A 21,318-nucleotide genomic window follows, 5' to 3' on the forward strand; every position below is an offset into this window, starting at 1 on the left:
CTTCTTTCCTATCCTGTCCAGGCCTATATCTCTTTGGGTCGATGCAGCTGACTTTGATATGGGTGCGGTTCTTCAACAGTATGTGAATGATAAATGGGTACCGCTCGGATTTTATTCCAAAAAGTTTCAGAAACGCAACGCAGATATAGCACGTATCATCGCGAACTACATGCGGCATATTCCAATTTGAAACATTTCTACAAAAATCAGAAGAAGCATACCATGGATATCCGATATATTCGAGGAAAAGATAACGCGACAGTTGATTTCTTGTCCAGATTGGATACGATTTGAATGCCTAATTAATTTAACTTCAACGACTTAGCAAAGGATCAAGAAACTGATTTCAATGTTATCATCTACGGAACACAGTCTAGTTCTCCACAAAATCAAGATGACCGAATCAGAACTGGAATTATATTGGGATTTTTCAATCCAGGAAATCGATCCTCTCTCAAAATTATATCTGATGTGGAAATGTGGAAATCTATGAAAGCTGATATATCATCATGAGCAAAAACATGTGTTACTTGCCAAATGTCAAAAGTAGGAAGACATACAAAAAGCGTTGTGTGTTCATATCCTGTTTCAGACAAGCGATTTGCACTTATCAGCATCGAAATCGTTGGACCGTTACCATCTTCGGAGGGTTATAACGGGTGTTTTTTTAAGCTAGATAGAACTTTAAATTGTAAAAAGTAACACAAAAAATTAAATTTTGATGAAACTTTTTTTTATTTGTTTCAGTATACTCTGACAAATCATCATGAATAGACTCACGCTTAAACAACGCTACGAAATTATCCAAATTTACTTTGAAAATCAGTCGTCAATTCGCGCAACTTATAGACGACTTCGTCATGTGTATGGCGTACATAATCGTCCATCTGAACAAGCCATTCGTCGAACTGTGGATAGATTTCGTACCACATACTCTCTAGAGGATGCAATAACACCAGCACGTCGAAGGAATGTGCGTACTGAAGACAATATCGCCGCTGTAAACGAAAGTGTGGAAGAAAATCCAAATTTATCGATTCGTCGTCGGTCGCAGGAATTGGGGCTCTGTCCGTCCACTACGTGGAAAATTTTGCGCAAAGATCTCGGCGATAAAATCCAGCTGGTGCAGGAATTGAAGCCACGAGACCATTATATGCGTCGTTCTTTCGCCGATTGGGCTCTAGAGCAGTTGGCAAATGACCCGTTGTTTTATCGCAAAATTGTGTTCAGCGATGAGGCGCATTTTTGGCTTAACGGGTTTGTTAATAAGCAAAATTGCCGCATATGGAGTGAGACCAATCCACAAGAGACCCTACAGACTCCATTACATCCAGAAAAATGCATCGTATGGTGCGGTTTTCACGCTGGTGGCATCATCGGACCTTATTTCTTCAAAAATGAGGCCGGAGCTCGCGTTACGGTCAATGGAGATCGTTACCGCACCATGATCAATGATTTTTTGTTTGAAAATATGGATGACATTGATCCGGAGGGATGTGGTTTCAACAGGATGGCGCTACGTGCCATACGGCGAACGCAACCATCGACTTATTGAAATCAAAATTTGGCGATAAGTTGATTTCGAGAAGTGGACCTGTCAATTGGCCTCCAAGGTCGTGCGATTTGACACCTCTCGATTATTTCCTGTGGGGCTACGTGAAGCCACTGGTTTATGCTGATAAACCAGCAACAATTGATGCCTTGGAGGCCAGCATTGTTCGTGTTATTCCTGACATGCGGTCAGCAGTGCTCGAAAAAGTGGCCAAAAATTGGACGTCCAGAATGCACTTCGTCAAGAACAGCCGCGGTGCCTATATGCCCGAAATCATTTTCAAATGTTAATGTCACGTATTGATCTTTCGAATAAAAAAAAATTTTGATTACAATTTAATTTTTTGTGTTATTTTTTACAATTTCAAGTTCTATCGGGCTTAAAAAAAACACCCTTTAGGTGTTGCCTCACGTGCATTGACCGTTTCACAAGATGGACCGAAGCGATTCCTATAGAAGACATCACAGCTGAAACTGTAGCTTCTGCATTTATACAATGCTGGGTGGCTAGATGGCGTGCCAAAGCAAATTACGACGGATCAAGAACGACAATTTGAATGTCAATTATTTCGGAAGCTAGCTAAGGTAATTGCATGAAAAATGCCATCAAATGTCATACGGATACAAACTGGGTTGACAAGTTACCGTTAATAATGCTCGGACTACGATGCTCAATATCCGCCGATTCCACATATTCACCTGCAGAGATGGTATATGGGACCACTCTACAAATTCCTGGTACAACATAATGTAAGTACCTCTGTATATATTCCATCGCAACATGTACACATGTATTTTTGAGGAATGATGCTGTTATGAAACGCTTACAACGACCGTATAATGGACCGTACTTGGTAATACGTCGAGATGATAAAACATTCAGAATCAAAATAAACAACAATGAAAAGGTCGTGTCAATAGATCGTATAAAGACTGCACGAATATTAGTCAACATTGAGGATGAAAACCATGAAAAAGTTCCAGAATCCGGAATGGTTACAAGAAGTAAGAAAAAAGTTAGTTTCAAACGCATGTTGTGTTGAATGTCACTCAATGTCATGACAATTTTCCAAAATAATTCTTAGTCAGTTAGAAACATTCATTCATGTAATTCGGAATTTTTATCAAATAAAATAAATTTTAAAAATTTTGGCTTTTCAGGCAAAATCATTTTTTTTTCTCTTTCAGCTGAGCCAGACTGGGGTTTGAACCCACGTCTTTGAAAAACACAGGAAAAAAGTGTTGTCACGGCGTGTTAGCGTTCAGAGCCAAACTCTTTACTTTCAAAGGCAGCGCTAAGCGTTTGTCATGAAAGCACAACTGAATGGGAAAATCCCCATTGTTGTTGTAAAAAAACAAAACAAAATGCATTTGAAAGAAGAAAAGTTCGAGGACATCGAAGCCGCTACACATCCGATATGTCTGAAGAGCCTTTACCGAAGGCGAAACATGCATGTCACATAGTGGTGGGTGTGTGGGTTCGAATCGTCGGCTTTCCTTTTTCAGATGCATTATGGATCATAAAGCTTGACTCCAAGGAGAAATTAATTAAAATAAATTTTGTTAGAAAATATTAAACCCTCGTTTTCTACATAACCTTGTTTTAAAAGAATTCGGATATTCTTCAGATAGCACATTTTACTTCTTCTAGGAATAAGTCTTGACTAGGGGGAATAGCTTAGTACTTTCACAAAAGGTAGGAAATTAATGTTTATACCCTATACTACGAGTATACTGTGGTAAGGGGTATTTTTTCTTTCTGGATTTGTATGTAAGATGCAAAAGGAAACGATATAGACCCATAGTTCCTTCTAGGCATATACATAGAATCACTTTCTGAGTATAAATCGACTCAGAAAGTGGCTCTATGTATGTCCGACCGTTCGCAACATACAGGTCGCATTTATTGTCCGATTCATTTGAAAATTGGCGAATATAACTTTTTTAACCACAGGAAGAACGCTATTGCTTTTGGTGAAAATCGGTTCAGATTTGGATATATGTAGGTCCAAAATATATATTTTCGGCCGATTTTACGTATTTGCTGCACCAAGCACGCTGTATATGACCGATTTCAATAAAACTTGCAAAGTGTGACTGAGTTCGGTTTAGAAATAAATGTGCCAAATTATATCGAAATTTGTTCAGATTTGTACATACCTCTCATATACACTTTTGTTCGATTTCACTTATTTGCTGCTCCAAACACGCTATATCCGTCCGATTTTAATGAAATTTGTAATGAATGACTGAGTTCGATCTTAAAAATGTGCAAAGTTATATCGAAATGCAGATTTGGATATAGCTCCCATATATATTTTCGCCCGATTTCACGTATTTGCTACACCAAACAGCCTATATCTGTCCAATTTTGATGAAACTTGGAATGTGTGACTAAAGTTGGTCTAGTAATAAGTGCACCATATTATATCGAAATCAGTTCAGATTTGTGTATATCTTCCATATATATTTTACATATTCACTGTGTTGTGGGGTATCATATAGTCGACCCCGCCTGACTTTGAACCCTTCCTCACTGGTTTCATTTCGGCCCGATTGAACCCAACGCCGTTCTTACTAGTTAGTAATAAATGTAGAGATATTCCCGTAGGAGTGAAAAGTTGACTGTTTCCCCACAGAAGTTTTTCCCATTCTGAACCCTAAATATTGTCTAACCAACCCCAAATTCAATAGGCTTTTTCTTCTCTGAGTCCACATCTCCACCACTTGTGACGATTCGATCAAAATTATTTGTAATTTCAAGATTTAGATGGATAGACGACAAAACAAAAATCACACTCTGTAAGAATCTGATACTACCCTTTCTCTTGCATGGATGTAGGTGGCATGGGTACATGAACGACTACATGATGCTGTGTTTGCCCTGTTTGCACAATACATAAAAAAAAATCTGATACTTTTCGATTAATCACAGCCCATACTTGAGAAAGATATTTACTTGGTTTTTTTCTAGCAATTCAACATTCGATTTTTAACCACTTTGCCTGCTATCACCACCACCACTAACCGCTACTAATGTCACATACATATTTCTGTACTGCTATTACGTACTTTTCTTGGCATGGTCTACCCGGTTCAACTAATTTCCCATAGCTGTGAAATGAGAAATTGTGCAAAAAATCTCTCATTGCTGCGGCGAATGTTAAATTTCGCGCATTGCTGCCGTCAGTTGTTGTTGCGACTGTTGGTGATGGTATCCACCATGCAGCACGGCCCATCACAAGTGTAACATCCGTTTCCTTTGTCGTAGTGCTGGGGTCCTGTATCTGTTGTGTTTTTGGTAATGGTCCCGTTTGACTTTTGATACGATTTAACGGATGCGGGATATGTTGGTTTTGGCTTACCAAAGGATATGTTTTCATGTTTATTAAGTCGTAGTCGTAGTTGCTGCTGTGTTGTGCGTTCACTTGTCCTCCAAACAACTTTTGCGTGGAGTAATAAAAACCGTTTCTGTTGTTGTTTTTTCCGTATTGTTTTGATATTGAAATTGATTCGGTGAAGGCAAATAGTATCGTTGCCTGGAATCTATCTATCTATCCACGAGTAACAATAACTTGCAACTGACGTTGACTTTGAAGCAAACGATTGGTTTTTATAAATACCGTGCAGAGAAGAACATTTGCATACATGTGAATATAAGAGTGGGTCGATATACAAATAAGAAAATTATCCAGAACATGAAAATCGACCACTATGTTCAAGTAGTGCCTAATTTCCGCCGTCCATGTGGTGCAAAGTGTGGCAGTGGATTTCCCAACGAACAACTTGGCATAGCTGGCGGTATCGAGACCTTCAGCCACTATGACTGATTCGCCTCTGCTGGCATACTTGCCTTATGGCTTATGGTACAATATAAATGGCCAACGATAGATAGATTGAGGACACTTTAGGCAATGAACGCGGGGTTTATTCAGATGCGTAAGCATTACCATTGAGATTCCGTAGGGGTCCAACGCTTTGGATAATTTCGCGTTTTGGATGATATCGGACAACATCGCCCATGGTAAATTGTGGTGGTACCTCCTCTGCTGGCGGGTTCTTATTTGGCATAACACGCTTCTCTTCGCCCTATAATTATTAATTTCCCCGAAAAATAACACGAGCGCCTCTTCGAAAAGCCACTTTTTATACCCTACACCACTATGTGGGGAGGGTATTATAAGTTGGTTTTGGCCAAAAAGTTTGTAACGCATCGAAATAATGGTCGTAGACCCATACTTATATATACCAAAATGAATGTCTCGACGAACTGAGTCTATCTGGCTATGTGTGTCCGTCCGTCTGTCCATCTAAACCTTGTAATCACGCTACAGGTCGCAATTTTGATCGGATCGTCACGAAATTTTGGATTTTCATGGTGGTCCCGAAGGGGAAGAAGCCTATTGATTTTGGTGATGGTCGGATAATATTCAGGGGTCGGAATGGGCAAAAATCTTATGTGGATAAAAAGACAACTTTTTTTCCAAAGCGAATATCTCAGCTTCTGTATGGCGTATACCAAAAGTAGGTGATCAAACAACGAAGATATCACACTAGTCGCAAATAAACCCCAACTTTTCATTTTTGCGATTTTAATTATAATGACAAATGTCACAGCTTTGGTTGGGGACTTTCCAAAAGCAAAGCCTGACTATGAAAGTACACGCAGAAAAATTTATGTTAGAAATATGTTTGGATCCAAACAAATTTATGTTTGGGACCGGTTGCAAACAAATATATGTTTGGATCCAAACATAATATGTTTGGGTCCAAACAAATATATGTTTGCAACATTTTGTAACATATTTCAATTTGATATGTTTGGGTAAAACATATTTTTTATGTTAGAACATTTTTTCATGGGTGGAGAGAGAATGTTTGTCAACGAGAGTAATAACAGTGCTCTCGCGGCTTCGAAATGCTGTTTTATAATAAAGAGTTGTGTGTATTGTATAATAGATGACGTAGAAGGGGGCTTTGGTGCTTTGATGGCGTGTATGCGTCAAACTCGTGTGTTTCTTGTTTTGTTGTTGTTAACAGCAGGCGAAGAGGATAAGAAGAAATGGTATGAATTATTTTGTTTTTTCTTTCTTCAGTGTTTTAGTTGCCTTTGTAGAGTCAAGACGGTAAAGTGAGTGAATAAATCAGTGTTTTGTGTTTTCTTAAAGAAATTGTGCTTTTTAGTAAATTAAATGCCCAATACATTTTATAATTGAATCGGAAAGTTGAATGGAATTATTTTATTGGACAAGGAAGAAATCGCATTTAATATTGGTAATTACATACATACTTATGTATATTTGAAATATGGCATATCCATATTTATTTATTACATTACATAATCATTTGATTCTAGATGCCGATTCCCCGCTGATGATTTCAACTATGAGGACAATTTGTTTTATTTCACAACTAAGGAGAAGCGTTCAACTACGTTTCTATATATTTTTCCTTTTTAAAAGTGTGACTATTTACAAATTATTTCAATCAGTTTTTCTTTTATTAAAGTGTGTTATGTATTTCTTTGGAATTTTGTATGTACCTATGTGTTTGTTGTTCTTTTGCCTTTCAATAAAAAACCAAAACATTTGTGTGTATACTAGAGAGATAGCCAGTGAGTTCTTACTGAGAGCAAGTGAGCACACATTTTAAAGTGTTTTACATTGAATTTTACGCTCCCTTGCTCTCAGTAAGCGCCCACTGGTGCATGTGTTTGTTTTTTTTGTGCCTTTTTGGTTTGTATTTTTTTGCACCCAAACATATAAAATGTTTGCACCCAAACATAAAATTGTTTCCACCCAAACATATCTTTGTTTGCACCCAAACATATATATCTTTACACCCAAACATAAATATCTTTGCACCCAAACATATATATGTTTGCACCCAAACATATATTTGTTTGCACCCAAACATATATATGTTTGCACCCAAACATATATTTGTTTGCAGACCCAAACATATATTATGTTTGGGACTGTTGCAAACATATATATGTTCGCTGCAAAATATGTTTGGGACATATGTTAGAGAGGCCGTTTTTTTTTTGTGTAGAAGATTCTATCTTTACAATGGTGCAAACTAGGTCGACGTAGGTGACCAAATAATGGAGATATCGCAATAGTCGGTAACATATCCCATTTATCCATTTTTTTGGAAATCACGCTACAGGTCGCAATTTTGATCGGATCGTCATGAAATTTCGAGGGTTAATGGAGGTTTCACAGAGGAAGAAGCCTATTGATTTTGGTGATGGTCGGATAATATTTAGGGGTCGGAATGAGCAAAAAATTTATTTGGAGAAAAGGTTAACATTTTATTCCAAAGCAAATATCTCAGCGCCTATAAGGGGTATATAAAAAGCAAAACCTGGGAAAAGAAGTACGAAGAAATCGCAAAAGTCACTAATAGAACCCAAATTTTAATTTTTGCGATTTTAATAATAATGACGAATGGGACCATCTAAAAGCAAAGCCTGAGTAAGAAAGTAGAAAATCCCATCTTTAAAATTATGCAAAGTAGGTTGGCGTAGGTGGTCAAATAATAGAGATATCACAATAATCGGTAATATATCCCTTTTTCCACTTTTTTCTGCAATCACAATACAGGTCGGAATTTTGATCGGATCATAACGAAATTTTCTCACAGAGATTGGAGAATATTGTTGTTGGTGATGTCGATAGTAGTCAAATATAAAATTAAATAATAATTATTTTGGTTCAGTTTGCCTTAAGTCATTTGGTATAAAAACCAGATAGGCGAAAACTTTCGTATCTCCCTAAAATAAATGTTTTCGAGCGAAAAGATTATGCACAGAGGTAGTGGTGTAGGGTATCACATAGTCGGCCCCGTACTGACTATAGCCTTTCCTCACTTGTTTCTCATATGCTCGTCTACTAGCTTCTTGACGTTACTAGTTAAGTCCCTAACTCTTTGGATTTCAGGGTTCGTAAGACGAAGCTCATCACGTTCATTTGCTAATCTCGTCGTAGCATCTGTAATGATGTCCCGGAAAATTCTCTCAGCTAACCGAAGATCTGCTTTCCATGATTCAAAAATTACGGCCGGCGGAGGTTATTTTGTGAGGTGGTCTGTTAACAAAGACGATGATAGGAAGATTGTCTGAGTCAAGGGAAATGACAGGGCACGTCATGTATAAGACTGGGTGCCACAATTGTGATATCTGGCAAGCGTCTTCGTCCACCATGCAAAATGTGGAGCTATCAATTTACTCGGCCAGCATTGTACCCCTATGGTTATTGCCTAGGACGGAATGCCAAAGCTCATGATGAACATTCAAGTGACTCTAGCACCAGACGGTTAGTGTTCCCCAGGGCGCAACTAATCATCGGCGGTATATAAACATTAAGAGGCTTTACTTTTGGTTCAGATCGCCTTAAGTCATTTGGTATAAAAGCCAGATAGGTGAAAACTTTCGTATCTCCCTAAAATAAATTTTCGAGTGAAAAGATTATGCACAGAGGTAGTGGTGTAGGGTATCACATAGTCGGCCCCGTACCGACTATAGCCTTTACTCACCTGTTTCTCTTATGCTCGTCTACTAGCCTCTTGACGTCAAAAGTTAAGCCCCCAACTCTTTGGATTTCATGGTTCGTAAGACGAAGCTCATCACGTTAATTTGCTAATCTCGTCGTAGCATCTGTAATGGTGTCCCGGAAAATTCTCTCAGCTAACCGAAGATCTGCTTTCCATGATTCAAAAATTACGGCCGGCGGAGGTTATTTTTTGAGGTGGCCTGTTAACAAAGACGATGATAGGAAGATTGTCTGAGTCAAGGGAAATGACAAGGCACGTCATGTATCAGACCGGGTGCCACAATACTCGTAGTGATATCTGGCAAGCGTCTTCGTCCACCATGCAATATGTTGAGCTATCAATTTACTCGGCCAGCGTTGTACCCCTATGGTTATTGCCCAGGACGGAATGCCAAAGCTCATGATGAGCATTCACCCTAGCACCAGGCGGTTAGTGTTCCCCAGGGCGCAACTAATCATCGGCGGTATATAAACATTAAGAGGCTTTACTTTACAGAGTCAAGGTCAACACGGGGCGCTTGAACCTACTTTAAATGAAAGGAGCTTACACCTGGGAAATTTTTGCGGATTCTGAAACTACAATGTTCATAGATGAGAAGAAACAAAAAAAAAAAAAAAAAAATGCCGGGGCGCTTTTTAAACAAATCGCGGTCAAAGTTCAAATTTTAGGGTGTTTTTATGTTTTCACGATTTTGCTTGGAAACCGCAAATCCTATTGAAATGGGATTAGAGTAAATTCTGTATTTTTTTTTTCATTTCATAAAATTTGTTTAAAAAAAAAAAATGTTAAAGTGGTTTATGAGGAAACTTTTTCATAATAAAATGGAATGGATGTTATTTTAGGCATTAATAGGCAAAAGTTCATTCATTCGTACTACAGGAAATCATTTTTGAGAAAAAATGTCAAAAAACCATAACCCTAATCAGAATATCAGAAGTAGGTTCTCATGTCCTTGACCTTATAAGGCAAACAATACCCTGCCCCATAAAATATTCTAAACTAAAATGAAATAATTAGCTTTCTTTGTTCCCAATAATTTTAAATGGAGACATTTTATGACCACTGTTACCCCAAATGCCTAAATTAGGTCAGAAAACTTACCTAAAAATGCCAAACTACAGTGTCCAAATTACGGTGTTTTAATGACCCCCGGTTGTAAAGCTCAATAATGTCAATTTTACATGATTTTTTTTTCCAAGAAAACAACGAATTTTTTTAATAATTTTTTTTTCTGAAAGAGCACATATTAATTTACTTTCTGAATTTTTATTGTTAAAAAATATTAGGTAGTTCTGTGGCAAATGACCGTCTACGAACCCCTGTTTTTATTAAAGCTTTTTGCAGTGCCAACTCTAACCCGAAAACTAATGAACATATTTTTGTTTTTATGCTGCATACAAAACAAACTAATTTTTACCTTTCAACGCTCATATCTCAGGCAATATTGTTCCGATAAAATTGAAATTTTTTCTATTTTTCTATGCTATTCATACTTTAAAATAAGCGTATACCAAAACATGGACCTACATTGGTAATTTTTTTTGTAGGAATCGCAAATGTTGAAAATCACTAGTTCGTTAAAAGACTGTAGCTAAAATCTTCAAAATATCGAAAATCGGGTGGTACCGTTATATGTGAACTATACAAAAACGTGGACCGATATAGCCCATCGTAAAACTTGATCTGCCTATGAAACAAGACAACTCGGTGCAAAAATATAGCATTGTAGCTTAGTTATTGTGGACGCTAGAGTGATTACAGCAGATGGACAGACGGACTTAGTTGCAAAGTTCAATCCCGCGACGGCCGGTTCTATGCACCGGATTGACTCGGAGGAATCTTCGACCATGGGCCGTCACCTCAACAATTATGTGTTTGTGTTCGTGTATTTTTTCACCACGGGAGCGGCAATTTATCCCGGAATGCCTGCTCCGAGCTCTTCTGGTCCGTGCCGGGATAGAAATGAACCCCGGGCCAGTTCCGTTTGCCAGATCCGCATCCACCACATGTCAACAATGGTTAGATGTAATGGATGTATGGAATGGGTGCATTTTCTTGGGTGCTCTGGCCTTAGTAGCACCCGGGATTACAGCGACAGGTATGTTGCTGCTTGCTGCGTCAGCGCATCACCCAGTGCATCTTCTACGTCGTCGTCTGACTCTTCGTCGTCGTCTGACTCTTCGTCGTCGTCGGAATACGAGACGCCCCCGCAGTCTCCCCAACAACAACAAATACAGCATCTAACACCACATGTTGTTGTTCAACTGCCCGGAAATGCATCATTCCTGCAAATCAATTGCAACGGTCTCCGCAATAAGGTCAGTGAAATTGTGGACTTTATGAGTCGGAAAAACATCATGGTCGCCGCGATCCAGGAAACAAAGCTCAACGCCACCTGTAGCTTACGTTGTGATGGTTACAACGTTTTGCGGAAGGATCGCACAAGAAGCGGAGGAGGACTTGCCTTCCTAATACACCAGTCTGTCCAGTACAGACCTATCTCGCTTGAGCTTGGCTCTAGTGACCCATACATGGAGTGTATGGGGGTAGCAGTAAAGTGTGGTACTGCCGAGGTAGAGCTGCTTAATGTGTACATACCGCCGATGAATAGCTGTGCCCGACGTTATATGCCCAATATTAGTTCGCTGTTAGAGGGCGATAACCGTCTGGTGCTAGGGGACTTCAATGCTCATCATGAGCTGTGGCACTCCGTCCTAGGTAATGACCAGCGGGATACAGCGCTGGCAGAGCAAATCGATAGCTCCACGTTTTGCACGGTGAATGAAGACGCTCCTACGAGGATTAGAGGAAACTGCTCGCCAGATATCACCATTGTGGCACCAGGTCTGATAAATGACGTAACCTGGCAATCCGTCATTTCCCTTAGCTCGTACCACCTCCCTATCATCGTCTCCGTAAACAGACCACCCGACTTCATAACCTCTGAACGCCGTACTTTCCTGAACCATGGGAAAGCTGATTGGCAAGGTTTCAGAGAATTTACCAATCACCGCTTCAGTCAATTGCCCACCCCCTCAGATCCTCGGGTAGCTGAGAGAACTTTCCGAGACATCATCACTAAAGCAGCCGCTCGCTACATACCTGCTGGTCGAATACCCGAAATAAGACCAAATTTCCCAGCAGAGGCGATGGGACTTGCAAATGAACGTGATGAGCTTCGTCGTACGAACCCCGAAGATCCAAGAGTTAGAGAACTTACTATTGAAGTCAACAGGCTAGTGGGCGAACATAAGCGGAAAAAGTGGCTAGACCATCTGAAGCAGTGCAACATTGGTGCAGGAATAAGTAAATTGTGGGGAACGGTTAAATCACTCTCGAGTCCGGAAAAGAAGGATGACAGAACGGCTGTTACTTTCAACGGCGTGACAGTAACTGACCCAAAGAGGTGCGCGTGTTATTTTAACCGGCAGTTCATAGAGCACCCCGAGAGTGATAGGGCGAAGAGAAGTGTGCTACGCCGTATAAGAAGAACTCTTCCAGCCATGGAGGTACCACCACAATTTACGATAAGCGATGTTGCAGATGCCATCCGAAACGCTAAATCATCCAAAGCGTTGGGCCCTCACCGAATATCGATGGTATTGCTTAAGCAGCTGGATGAACCTGGAGTTGAGTATTTAACAAGTGTTCTCAACCTATCGTTAGCCACCCATGTTGTACCGGATGCCTGGAAAGTTGGCAGGGTGGTCCCGCTACTGAAGCCTGGCAAGGATGCCAGCAGAGGTGAATCGTACAGGCCGATTTCACTCCTGTCGCCAGTAGCAAAGATCCTAGAGGCGCTACTCCTCCCCACGATGAGAAGGTGTTTTCCAGTTGCCCAACATCAACATGGATTTCGGAAAATGCATAGTACTACAACAGCATTAGACGCTATATCCACACATATCAGTAGAGGACTGAACCAGAAAAGGCCGTGCGACCGAACAGTCATGGTGGCTCTTGACCTATCGAAGGCCTTCGATACCGTCAACCATGCCAAGCTGTTCGAGGATATAGAGAAAACTAATCTCCAGCCATGTTTGAAACGTTGGGTAATCAACTATATGTGTGGACGCCAGTCGTTTGTAGAATTCAGAAACAAGAAGTCCAAAACCCGTAGAGTGAAACAGGGAGTTCCCCAAGGAGGGGTGATATCTCCGGAACTGTTTAACCTCTACCTTTCTGAAATTCCACACCCTCCAGACGGCATAGAGATCGTGATGTATGCGGATTATTGTACGATCTTGGCGTCGGGTCCTATCGTCGGTGACATATGTGATAGGTTAAATGTCTACATAGCTGACCTAGTGCAGTTCTTCCATCTGAGGAATATGAAAATATCCGCCGCTAAATCCACAGCCACGCTGTTCACCACATGGACGGCTGAGATGAGGCTCCCACTAAACATATTGGTCGATGGTGCACTGATTCGGACCACTAACTACCCTAAAATACTGGGTGTAACGTTCGATAGCATGTTCAAGTCGTCCGCGCATGCCACAGCTATTTGCAATAAGATCAGAAGTAGGAACAAGGTTCTCAAGTCGCTGGACGGCAGCACTTGGGGTGCTGATAAAAAAACCTTGTTGACCACCTACAATGCAATAGGCCGGTCTGTGGTAAGCTATGCGGCGCCAGCGTGGTCCGCAAAGGTTAGCGCATCGCAGTGGAAGAAGATTCAAACCTGCCAGAATGCCTCCCTGAGGACTGCAACAGGGAGGAGGCGAAGGTTTTACCGGTGCGTCAGCACAATAAGATGTTGTCGATGCAGTACCTGCTTGGATGTTACCGCAGTGAGCATCCCTGTCACGATTTAATGGACAGGCGCCCCCCACCCAGGCACGTCAGGAGAGACCTTCATGATCTAGAGAGAGAGGTCCAAAGGTATAAAAGAGAACCGCTAGATCAACGAGCTTATCAGGCAGGCTTGAATGGTTGCGCAAGCAGTACGAAGATACAGTGTGAATGCCGTACTTGGAAACCATCCCCCATCCATCGCAGCAGAAGAACGACAGCTGCCAAGGCAAACACGAGTGGTTTTAGCTCAGTTAAGATCCGGACGATGCAGCCGCCTCAATTCGTATTGGGCCAGAATTGACGCCACGATACCCAACATATGCCCAGCATGTGGATTGGGACCACACGATACTCTGCATTTATTCAACTGCCCAGCTAACCCCACTCACCTGTCTCCTCATTCTTTATGGACGCAACCAGTCCAGGTTGCAGAATTCTTGAGTCTGGATACAGAGGAACTTGATAACTGAAATAATACACGAACGAACATATATGCGTTGCTACAACAACAACGGACTTAGTTTGATTGACTCAGAATTTTATCCTGATTGATAATTATATACTTTATATGGTCGCAAATGATTATTTCAATTACAAATGGAAAAACTCATATTTGTTTTATATATAGGGTTATAAAAATAGGTCAGTGTTTAGCTATACGGTGCCATTGTGGTATGTATACGTTATCGTTCCGCAGAGAAAGAATATTCAAACTTACCGCACGGTAGACTACAATAGGTGACTCCTTATGACATCAGTGGAGGTCTTTATGACGTTGTGAAAATTATACTGCTTCATCAGCATCTGGACGATACTCTGCATGGAACCACCGAATCCGAACGGCGTTTCTTACGACACCACTTTGGGGATGTTTTTCAGGGCTGAAATACTTAGGAAATGTAAGCCAACATTACACTGCGGTGGTTTGCCACTGCCGAACACTTTGATGTTCTGGCCAGAGATTGAGGAGTAATATTCAAACTTGTCGCCCTGAGAACTTCAATAGGTGGCTCCTTATGACATCAGTGGAGGTCTGCATGAAGATGTGAATTTTATACTGCTTCACCAGCTTATGGATGATACTCTGCATCTCTGAATCCAGTCACATACATACATATTGTCACCATAAATGCCCAAAGTCGTATCTACAAAAAAGTCAAAATTAGTTTTTTATTGAATATAATACTCGTGCATACTACTAAAATTCATGCTCTTGCATAATTTCAAACTTCTACTTTAAAAAATAACGATCCTATTCAAGAAAAGACATTTCGGAAAATGGGATAACATTGCAGATTTTGTTGTAATGACGGATCCCAAAACCAAGCGTTTCCTCGGTTTTGGTTTCATTACGTACTCCCATTCGTATATGATTGATAATATCATATATACTCGCCTTCATAAAATTAATATTCCATAAAACAGTTTTTCATTCTATAGCGTTTTTTGCTTCTCCTGTAAAATTATTATTTTGTTAGTTACGACTTTTGGCATTTATGGTGATGTTAACGCAACATCCCAGAAGGGGTTTGTCACCGCCGAAAATTGTGATGTTCTGGTCAGTGATTGAACAGCAGAGCTTCTGATTATTTATGAACTCAGCCGGTTCAGTAGTGAGATTCTCTAACGCATTTTTTGGCTACGGACAAAATTCGGTAAAATTAAAACTCAAAATTATAAATGAAAAGTATGAATAAAAGTTGTCAACACTGTTGCTATCGGTAGGACTTATCGACAACTTTATTGTGATTGCTAACTTACATAAATTATTAGCATTTTCATCTTAGTTATTTGTGTCGGTAACCAAAGAATGCGTTAGAGAATCCCACTATTGGTTGCTGAATATGAGTACCAACATATTTCCCAGCAAAAATACTCATTACAAATTGGACTACTTTCTCATTATTTTAACACGGGCATGTCATAGGGAGTAAGTACTCTTTTTTTACTTCAAGTCGTAACTACTTATTTAAGTACTTATTTATTTACTTTTAAGTGCCAAAAAATAAGTACTTACTCCCTATGACATGCCCGTGTTAAAATAATGAGAAAGTAGGCCAATTTGTAATGAGTATTTTTGCTGGGTTGTGTTACTACAACAACAGTCCATCTGCATGATCAAAATTCCTACTAAATTCCGTGGTAATATTATTACAAGTAGGATCGATTAGATAAACAAATTGAAGAGCGTACATAACCTTAGATTGGTCTTAAGAGCCATTTTGGAGTTCGAATCGATTATAATAAATTCGAGCGGTTTCAATCTGAGTGTATATAACTTCAACCAATTGAGAAATTAGAAAAATACCCAAAAACGACAACTCAATATTCCTTTCAAATGTAATGTGTGTATATTTGTTTAATTTTTGACCCACCTGAATGTATGCATGCGTAGATAATTGTTAATACATTTCCATGTAAGTCAATTTATGTACATACCTTTATTTACATTTCGAAAAACGGGTTTACTTTGAGGAGTTGGGGAGATGTTGTATACACTATGGTCGGTAATGGGTTGTGAGAGTTTGCATAATTAAATTTTTAAAGGGAGTATTCTTTTAGGTAAACAGTTGCGCGTAAGGAGTGTAATTTAGGCGTTTTATAATGGATTCGACATGTACTTTACAATTTTGTACATGTGCAGTTTAATATGTATGTATGTGTTTTCTCGTCATTTCCGTTTAATAACACTATGCAACACTGAAAATGCAAACATGTCTGGCATGTATGCATTTTTTTAATGTACATATTGAGACTACAAAAACCCTAGTAGGGTTTTATCCTGTCAGATCCAGTTCGGATTTTATGGCCTCATCTAAACCGGGCTAAAACTACAGTTTTTTGCAATTATCGGGCCTGTATCTCGGAAACGATTAGGAATTTGACCTTGCTATCTTTGACAATATTGTAGCCCTAAACTAGTAACACTTATCTTTTCAACAGACCACATAAGAAAAACTCCATCTAGGGCATCAAAACCTATAAAATGTCGAAAATTTTATATAATTCTTGAAATTCTTATCAGTACCAGCTAAACTACTGGGAGTTGAACCAAGTAACCGTTTGCTAAAATATTCCAAATAATGATCTCAGTAATTCTTCAAAATGCTTACATCATGTTGTTTCAGTGGTATTTTGCATCATATCTCTTACAACACGTATTTCAAATACAGTTCACACCAACAGTTTATTCTCGCATTTCGGATTTCACCGCATTATTGACGTATTGAAAATATACTTAAAACAACGTGATAGAGGCATTTTACAACAATGACAAGGAAAACAAAGGAAAAAATTAAGAAAAAATTAACGGTTTTGGAGATATGTTGTGAAATGTACACAAATTACGGAAATTTTCGATATTTAATAAAATTTGAGGCAATACATTTTGTTTTTCGAGTTCCTTATTTCTCCAAATATTTTATTGGTTCCCTTATCTACAAATTTGCTTCAGATGTCAGAAGAAGATTCGCATTAATTTCAGAGATATAGCCTTTAAAAGCTTTAAAAAGTTAATATTGAGCCATGTTTAGATGGGGCCATAGAATCCAAGCTGGATCTGACACAACAAAACCCAATTAGGGTTCTTGTAGTTTGGGCTTGTACTTTCCAAAAATCCCCAGTTCAAATTGTTTGCACAAGATTACCTTAAAAATGTCGCACAGTGTAATTAGTATTTGTATTTACCTTACCAATTATAGGTTGTTTTGTTAATGTTGCATATTGCTCAGCCTTTGTGTGATAATCATTGTCAAATTAAGAACTAATTTTGTTTCTGGAAACCTATGTTATTCTCATTCTATTTTAATTGACTTCATTTTGGTAACATTTGTATTTTTAACGACAAAAGGGTATCGCATTGCATGACATTGGAATGAGTTACCATTGAGTGTTGATAATATCAAATATTAGGAAAACAATGAAACATAATTGTACCGAAGTACGCCAGAGGAATGGAATACATTTCTAAGTTCATTTTTTATTGTCATCACATTAACTGCTACATGACAGTAATTAATTTTTACAAGTCCGTTGTCAAAATAGCTGTTGAAAAAAAGTTTGAGGCACAGTTAATTTTGTAAAGAAGTACCCCAATTATATTTTGAGGTAGTGTGTAGTGAAATAGGTGCAATAAATTCCTCTACAAAGGTATACCCCAATTCCATTCCCATTCAGAAATAGACAATATGACGATTTTTTATGTTTTAGAGTACGAGGGCGGTTCGGAAACTTCTTAGCCTATCAATGAAAGAGAATAGTTAGTTTTTCAAAAATATTTTTATTTTTCAATATAATCTCCTAAAACTTCAATACACTTAGTCCAACGCTATTCTAGCAATTCTATCCCTTGATTAAAATAGTTTTCCTCAAGGTCTTCAAAATAGTGGTTTACAACTGTAATTGCATCTTCATTTGAGGTAAAACGCTTGCCAGCAAGGATTTTTTTTAGATTTGGGAACAAGTAAAAGTCACTGGGAGCTAAATCAGGAGAATAAGGTGGGTGATCAAGCAACTCGTACTTTAATTCGTTGATTTTAGCCATTGTTAAAACACTCTTGTGCGCTGGTGCGTTGTCTTGATGAAAAATTATTTTTTTGTGTTGTAAGCCAGGACGGTTTTCTCGAATTTGTACATTTAATTGATCCAAAAGGTTGCAATAGTACTCTGAATTTATTGTTTTACCCTTTTGCAGATAGTCAATCAATAAAATACCTTTGAAGTCCCAAAAACCGCCATAACCTTACCAGCCGATTGAATTGTTTTTGCCTTCTTTGGGGCACTTCCTCCAGCTTCAGTCCATTGTTTGGATTGTTCTTTTGTCTCTGGAGTATAGTGGAGGATCCACGCCTCATCAACAGTTATGAAACGACGCTTAAAATCCATTCTATTTCGCTTAAAACGACACAAACAAGCTTGAGAAATGTTCATTCTTATGCGTTTTTGATCGACTGTTAACAAATGCGGCACCCATCTTGCAGAAAGCTTTTTCATCTGTAGTTCTTCATGCAAAATTAAATGGACTCGATCATTTGAGATGCCCATGATATTAGCAATTTCACGCACTTTTATTCGTCGATCATTTAATACCATATCATGCACTTTGGCTACAATTTCTGTTGTTGTTGCTGTTTTTGGACGTCCACTACGTGGTTCATCTTCAATGCTTGTACGACCACGTTTAAATTCAGCAACCCAATTTTTTACTGTTGCATATGAAGGAGCACTTTCACCTAACACATTCACCATATCATTATGAATTTCTTGTCCCGATAAACCTTTTTTTATGTAAATATTTAATGACAGCACGCATTTCTAATTTTTCCATTGTAAAAAAATTGCGGATGCGTCTTTTTTGAACACCTGTTTCTATATGAAGGAGTTGCCAGATCGAAACAAAATTTAACATGTGTTCATAACAGAGATGGAAGTTTCCAAAACACTTAACTTTTTTCTGTTTATACCGCGCTTTTTGTGCTAGGCTAAGAAGTCTCCGAACTGCCCTCGTATCGATTGTCAAAAAGTTGTAAAAGTTGAAACGTCAGAGAGCTGTGTAAAATATATTAAAATTTCTTAATGTCATAAACATAAAGGTTGAACATCCTACCCTTAACTTTAGCAGGTCATTGTAGGATAGCATTTTTAATAATTAATTTGTAAAAAAAAATAGTAAAATTTTCGAAAATAATAGATTCTTGCAGATTTTTTTTGTATAGCTGATATATAAAATGTGTATGTGTTAAAGTTTAGTATGAATATACATTACATTATAGCTTCGTTCCTTTACTTTTTAGTGGTAAAAGTGTTAAAAAAACGGGCAAAATTGCTCTCTCGCCACCAGTTTCACCAGAAAAGTGAAGGAATGAAGAAATGGTAGATCTGGTAACAATGTCAAAAAGAAACAAAAACAATTCAATTTCCTTTTTTATTTCACTGGTAACTTCATGTATGTAAAGGAGTACAACTTATGTTATATACATCCAAATCAGGGTCGCTCATGTGTATACTGCGTGCGCCCACTGAGTTGATTTGTATTTGCTATTCACTCTCATTCACAGTGTACGTGAGCAAAAACGAATGATAAACATCATGTGGTTGATGTTTGTTCACCTATACATAAACACTTGCTTCAGTTTGACGGTATTTACTTGGGCGACGCTGATCCAAATTCATAGGTATGCCACGAAATAATTTGAAAATTTGTAGCGACTACAGGCTTCATCGATTTTTGCTGAAAATTATCTCTTTTTGACGGCGGGGATTTGGCTTTCGTAATTCGGAAAAAAGTATAGTTTAAGAGCTTTTCTCGGATAGTTTTTAATTTTTTTTCAGCAGGTTGTCTTTGCGGCCCGCTTTACCGCTTTTTTCGGGGGGCAAGTCGATAATTACTTCGATTTTTCATTTTATTTTGATACAAAACGACCTAAATCGTGGTATGATCTTTTTATAAATACATTTGCAATTTTCTTCTGCTTATGTCGATATAACAAGTTTATTACGATAAATCCATACTTCCTGAGATAATGCTCCTAAAGCTTGAGCGCACAATTACTCTCGAACGGATGGACCAACCATAATTCTCGTAATATTTTGCCCAAACTTAGATCAAGTTCGAAGATGAGCCTCCTTCGGGTACCTCCCTCAAAAATTTCAAAATTGTTCACTAAAATGTTGCACATAATAAATCTCGATCGGCGTAACCGATTTGGTCCAAACTTTACACATCGAAATATTTCTTCCAAACATAGATCAACTTTGAACTTATACATCGTAATATTTCTTCCAAACATAGATCAACTTTGAATATGGACTATCTCGGTCCACTACAACGAGAACATCCCATTCGAGTTTTCAAAACTTTGGGCACAAGTTGAGTTTAGCCACTATTGCCGGATCGGTATGCTACTTTTTTCAGCAGGTTGTGCCAGCGGCACCTTCATAACTGTACAACTGCTTTTCGGAGAAAGTCCATATTTCCTAAAAAAATTACACAAAAGCTCTAGGTAACCCTGTCAACTTCAACTCAAATTCTTCTCATAGTACTTCCAGTTCTATGAAGGGTTATATTGGAAAACATTTTCGGGTACCTCCCTCACAATAGTTCAACATTTTTGCTTAATTGAAGTTTAAGGGCTGTTTAAGGATCATTTACAAATGTTTAAAGAAAGTACTTCCTGTGGTAAAGTTTACAGCGATATAGTGTTTTTCATGGGCAAGTCCATGTTTAAGGACATAACGGTCCAAAAGCACCGGTGTTCAACTAATGTGATAAATGGGCACTTAAAATTTCGAAAGGTGTTATTGGCGTTGGTCCAAGCTATGCGCATCTTTCACATTTAAATCTTGTCGTCTACTTCGATTACTACCCACACAAAATTTCAAAATTATTTGCAAATGTGCAGTTTAGGGTCATGT

The 21,318-nt window shown here is 38.6% G+C and overlaps 1 protein-coding gene across 7 annotated transcripts in view; it reads right to left on the minus strand.

Moving 5' to 3' along the window:
- The window catches only part of ppk24 (pickpocket 24), a 396,134-nt gene that overhangs the window by 36,400 nt on the left and 338,416 nt on the right, over positions 1-21,318 (minus strand). For 2 of the 7 annotated variants that reach the window (XM_073959181.1, XM_073959182.1), the window contains one exon: positions 14,624-15,050. Coding sequence is in view for 2 of the 7 variants with exons in the window: in XM_073959179.1 (XP_073815280.1) it covers positions 4,624-4,934 (311 nt within the window). In the remaining 5 variants the exon portion in view is untranslated. Of the gene's footprint in view, positions 1-3,711; positions 4,002-4,469; positions 4,519-4,623; positions 5,145-14,623; positions 15,051-21,318 lie in introns of those variants that run through there. The other 5 variants (XM_073959180.1, XM_073959179.1, XM_073959183.1 and 2 more) reach the window with 5 other exon arrangements.

This window comes from Musca autumnalis, unplaced genomic scaffold, assembly GCF_047663935.1.
Source record: "Musca autumnalis isolate F117 unplaced genomic scaffold, ASM4766393v1 scaffold_1, whole genome shotgun sequence".
NCBI lineage: Eukaryota > Metazoa > Arthropoda > Insecta > Diptera > Muscidae > Musca > Musca autumnalis.